Below are 5,948 nucleotides of genomic sequence, written 5' to 3'. Positions count from 1 at the left end.
GATGCACTTTGGGCCTATCGAACGGCTTACAAGACACCCATTGGCATGAGCCCCTTCCGGCTTGTATATGGTAAAGCATGTCACTTACCGGTAGAGATTGAACACAAAGCTTATTGGGCCGTAAAGGAGTGTAATATGAGCTTGGGTGGGGCCGGAGTAGAGAGAAAGCTTCAATTGGCTGAATTAGAATGTATGAGATTGGAAGCTTATGACAACTCTCGACTCTATAAGGAAAAGTTGAAAGCCATCCATGACAAGAACATTAGGAGAAGAGAATTCCAACCCGGTGACCTAGTCCTTCTCTACAATTCAAGGTTGAGATTACTACCCGGAAAGCTTAGATCAAGGTGGGATGGGCCCTACCAAGTGGAGAAAGTAGAACCTTATGGGGTCTACCACTTGCGCCACCCATCAAGCCCAGACATCTTCAAGGTAAACGGGCACCGCCTCAAATTGTATCATGGTGAGCAAAGCAAGAACGCCAAGGAATTTGAAGTGTTCCTCTTGAGGGATGCAACTCTTGAATAAACACTATAAGCTGCTGAAAGTCCAACTTAAGGACATTAAACAAAAGTGCTAGGTAGGAGACACCCCACCATGGTAAGATCTTCCTTTGAGACTTGTACATAGACACTTGACTTTATGTTTGTTAGTTAGATTTTAATGACAACTCCCCTTCATTTTGATTGACTTCATTTGCTATAGTGCTTAAGTGGCTGTATGGAAAAAAGGGGTTTTGAAATGTTGAAAATGGTGTAACCACTTGCAAATTTAGAAAAATCCCGCCCCTCTGCGCGTGAGGGATTGCACCGTCAACGGATGCGTATGACGCCTACCAAGAAGTCTTGGCTGCATGCGTTGACCGCACATTCGATTGGAGCGCGATCCTCCGCGTCATTGCTTTACCCGACGCATATTGGATTCGGGGAACCATAAAGCGAAGACCCAAGGGTTTAGATGTCCGCCACCTCACTCAATAAGCCACGGCATGGGCCCAAATTCTAGCTCACTACGTGCTCCCAAGCACACATGGGTCATCCATCACCGCCGAGCTTGCCTTATTGATATGGTGCATTTTGACCGAGAAACCGGTCGACGTTCCGCATGCCATCCGCTCAAAGAATTCCAACAAAGCTTACTAAATCAATGAGATGCACACTTTGGCAATTCCAAGGGAGAACGACTCGGGAGGCTAGTACTCTCGGATATAGATTGTAGATTTGTTTGATGAAGGATTTTGCGTCGGTTTAGACTATACTACGATTGATCATTTGATAATTTCTATACCGGCAAAAATCCTTTTGTCAATGCTCCTCTAGGGTGTGATTTTTCTTCTGCTGTTTTTGATTCCGTTTTCAATTTTTATATTTATTTTGTGACTCCACATGATCATGAACCTATAAAGACATATAACTAAAAAAATATAGTTAGATAAATAAAAATTGGGTTGCATCCCAATAAGCGCTTCTTTAATGTCAATAGCTTGACAGTGGGCTCTCATGGAGCCTCACAGATGTTCAGAGCAGTGTTGAGACTCTCCAAAACCAAACTTAGAGTTTGGATATGGGAGTTCAACACCAAACTTAGAGTTTGGTTGTGGCCTCCCAACACCAAACTTAGAGTTTGACTGTGGGGGCTTTGTTTGACTCTGCTTTGAGAGAAGCTTTTTCTGCTTCCTCTCCATGGATGCAGAGAGAGATCCTTGAGTTGTAAACACAAGGTTGTCCTCATTCAATTGAAGGATTAATTCTCCTCTGTCCACATCAATCACAGCTCTTGCTGTGGCCAGGAAAGGTCTTCCTAGGATGATGGATTCATCCTCTTCCTTTCCAGTATCCAAGACTATGAAATCAGCAGGGATGTAAAGGCCTTCAACCTTTACTAACACGTCCTCTACTTGTCCATAAGCCTGTTTTCTTGAATTGTCTGCCATCTCTAATGAGATTTGAGCAGCTTGCACCCCATAGATTCCCAGTTTCTCTATTACAGAGAGGGGCATGAGGTTTATCCCTGAACCAAGGTCACACAGAGCCTTAAAGATCATGGTGCCTATAGTACAAGGTATTATGAACTTTCCAGGATCCTGTCTCTTCTGAGGCAATGTCAGTTGATCCAGATCGCTTAGTTCATTAATGAACAAGGGAGGTTCATCTTCCCAAGTATCAATACCAAATAATTTGGCATTCAGCTTCATGATTGCACCAAGAAACTTGACAGTTTGCTCTTCAGTAACATCCTCATTCTCTTCAGAAGAGGAATACTCATCAGAGCTCATGAAGGGCATAAGGAGGTTCAATGGAATCTCTATGGTCTCTAGATGAGCCTCAGAGTCCTTTGGTTCCTCAGAGGGAAGCTCCTTATTGATCACTGGACGTCCCAGGAGGTCTTCCTCCTTGGGATTCACGTCCTCCTCTCCCTCATTGGGTTCGGCCATTTTGGTTATGTCAATGGCCTTGCACTCTCCTTTTGGATTTTCTTCTGTATTGCTTGGGAGAGTGCTAGGAGGGATTTCAGTGATCCTTTTACTCAGCTGGCCCACTTGTGCTTCCAAATTTCTAATGGAAGACCTTGTTTCGTTCATGAAACTCACAGTGGCCTTAGATAGATCAGAGACTAAGTTTGCTAGGCTAGATGGGTTCTGCTCAGAATTCTCTGTCCGTTGCTGAGTGGATGATGGAAAAGGCTTGCTATTGCTAAACCTGTTTCTTCCACCATTATTAAAGCCTTGTTGAGGCTTTTGATCCTTCCATGAGAAATTTGGATGATTTCTCCATGATGAGTTATAGGTGTTTCCATAAGGTTCACCTAAGTAATTCACCTCTGCTATTGCAGGATTCTCAGGATCATAAGCTTCTTCTTCAGAAGATGCCTCTTGAGTACTGTTGGATGCAGCTTGCATTCCATTCAAACTCTGAAAAATCATATTGACTTGCTGAGTCAATATTTTGTTCTGAGCCAATATGGCATTCAGAGTATCAATCTCAAGAACTCCCTTCTTCATAGGCGTCCCATTATTCACAGGATTCCTTTCAGAAGTGTAATGAACTGGTTATTTGAAACCATGTTAATGAGTTATTGAGCTTCTGCAGGCGTTTTCTTCAGGTGAATGGATCCACCTGCAGAGGTATCCAATGACATCTTAGATAACTCAGACAGACCATCATAGAATATGTTCAGGATGGTCCATTCTAAAAGCATATCAGAAGGACACGTTTTGGTCAGTCCTTTGTATCTCTCCCAAGCTTCATAGAGGGATTCACCTTCTTTCTGTCTGAAGGTTTGAACATCCACTCTAAGCTTGCTCAGCTTTTGAGGAGGAAAGAACTTGGCTAAGAAAGCCGTGACCAGCTTATCCCAATAGTTCAGGCTGTCTCTGGGTTGAGAGTCCAACCAGATTCTAGCTCTGTCTCTTACAGCAAATGGGAAAAGCATGAGCCTGTAGACTTCAGGATCTACTCCATTAGTCTTAACAGTATCACATATCTGCAAGAATTCAGTTAAGAACTGAAAAGGATCTTCAGATGGAAGTCCATAAAACTTGCAGTTCTGCTGCATCAGAGAAACTAATTGAGGTTTCAGCTCAAAGTTGTTTGCCCCAATGGTAGGAATGGAGATGCTTCTTCCATGTAAATTGGAATTAGGTGCAGTAAAGTCACCAAGCATTCTCCTTGCATTATTGTTGTTGGGTTCGGCTGCCATCTCCTTTACTTGCTTGAAATTTTCAATCAAGTTGTCTCTGGATTGTTGTAATTTAGCTTCTCTTAGTTTCCTCTTCAGAGTCCTTTCAGGTTCTGGATCAGCTTCAACAAGAATGCCTTTTTCTCTGTCCCTGCTCATAAGAAAGAGAAGAGAAAAAGAAAAGAAGAGGAATCCTCTATGTCACAGTGAAGAGGTTCCTTATTGTTAGTAGAAGAAAAGAAGAAGAGAAAAATCTGAACTCAGAAAGAGAGAGAGAGAGAGAGTTCGGATTTTTGGTGGGTGAGGGAGAGATGTTAGTAGATGAATAAATAAATAGAATAAGATGAGAGAGGAGAAATTTCGACAATAATTTTTGAAAAAGAGTTAGTGATTTTTTAAAATAGTTTTTGAAAAAGGTTAGTAGTTTTTTTTTTTCGAAAATTCAAAATAAAAACAAAATAATTAGTTAATTAAAAAGAAATTTTGAAAAAGAGGGAAGATATTTTCGAAAATTAGAGAGAGAGAGAGAGAGTTAGTTAGGTGGTTTTGAAAAAGATAAGAAACAAACAAAAAGTTAGTTAGTTAGTTGAAACAACTTTTGAAAAGATAAGAAGTTAGGAAGTTAGAGAAGATATTTTGAAATCAAATTTTTGTAAAAAAAGATAAGGAAAATATTTTTGAAAAGACATGATAGAAATTAGTTTTTGGAAAAGATTTGATTTTTAAAATCACAATTAATGACTTGATTCACAAGAAATCACAAAATATGATTCTAGAACTTAAAGTTTGAATCTTTCTTAACAAGCAAGTAACAAACTTGAAATTTTTGAATCAAAACATTAATTGTTATTGTTATTTTCGAAAATTTTGATATAAAAATAAGAAAAAGATTTTTGAAAAATATTTTTGGAATTTTCGAAAATAACTAAGAAATTTGAAAAAGATTTGATTTTTGAAAAAGATTTTGAAAAATGTGAGATTTTTAAATTGAAAATTTTGATTTGACTCATGAAAACAACTAGATTTTAAAAATTTTTGAAAAAGTCAAATCTCATTTTCGAATTTATGAGAGAGAAAAAGGGAGAGATATTTTTTTGATTTTTTTGATTTTTTTAATGATGAGAGAGAAAAATTAAAACAAGGAATGCATGCAAGGAATGATGAAACATCATTTTCATATTTTTCTCTTTTATTTTTGAATCAAAACAAGGAATGCATGCAAGAACACTATGAATGTCAAGATGAACACCAAGAACACTATGAAGATCATGATGAACATCAAGAACATGTTTTTGAAAAATTTTTAATGCAAAGAAAACATGCAAGACATCAAACTTAGAAATCTTTAATGCTTAGGCACTAAGAATTCAAGAATGCATATGAAAAACAAGAAAAGACACAAAACATGCAAATGCAAAGATCAAACAAGAAGACTTACCAAGAACAACTTGAAGATCATGAAGAACACTATGAATGCATGAGAATTTTCGAAAAAATGCAAGATGCATATGCAATTGACACCAAACTTATAACATGGCACATGACTCAAACAAGAAACAGAAAAATATTTTTGATTTTTATGATTTTCTAAATTTGTTTTTGGATTTTTCGAAAAATTAATTGAAAAAGAAAAATAAGGATTCCAAAATTTTTAATATGAATTCCAGGAATCTTGCATTCTTAGTCTAAAGCTTCAGTCCAGGAATTAGACATGGCTCACTAGCCAGCCAAGCTTTCAATGAAAGCTCCAGTCCAAAACACTAGACATGGCCAATGGCCAGCCAAGCTTCAACAGATATGGATACTTGATGAGCGGATAATTTATATGCTTTTTGACATTGTTTTTAGTATGTTTTTAGTAGGATCTAGCAGGGATTTCCAGCAATATATAATAGTCCATACTTTGGCCAAGAATAGATGACGTAAACTGGCGTTCAACGCCAGCTTTTTGCCCAAATCTGGCGTCCAGCGCCAGAAAAGGAGCCAAAACCAGAGTTGAACGCCCAAACTGGCACAAAAACTGGCGTTCAACTCCAAGAAGGACCTCTACACGTGCAGCACTCAAGCTCAGCCCAAGCACACACCAAGTGGGCCCCGGAAGTGGATTTATGCATCAATTACTTACTCATGTAAACCCTAGTAGCTAGATTATTATAAATAGGACATTTTACTATTGTATTTGATATCCGGGATTGTATTTTGATCCTGTGATCACGTTTTGGGGGCTGGCCATCTCGGCCATGCCTGGACCTTCACTTATGTATTTTCAT

General features: G+C 38.6%; 1 protein-coding gene across 1 annotated transcript; it reads left to right on the top strand.

Annotated features, from left to right (window-relative positions):
- LOC107647027 lies at positions 46-528 on the top strand. The gene has a single exon (XM_016351160.1). It carries the CDS (start codon positions 46-48, stop codon positions 526-528), a length of 483 nt encoding a protein of 160 aa, XP_016206646.1.

The sequence above is a fragment of the Arachis ipaensis genome, chromosome B06 (assembly GCF_000816755.2).
Source record: "Arachis ipaensis cultivar K30076 chromosome B06, Araip1.1, whole genome shotgun sequence".
NCBI classification, from domain to species: domain Eukaryota; kingdom Viridiplantae; phylum Streptophyta; class Magnoliopsida; order Fabales; family Fabaceae; genus Arachis; species Arachis ipaensis.
Note: the sequence above shows the minus strand (reverse complement) of the source record. Positions and strands in the feature narration are given on the sequence as shown.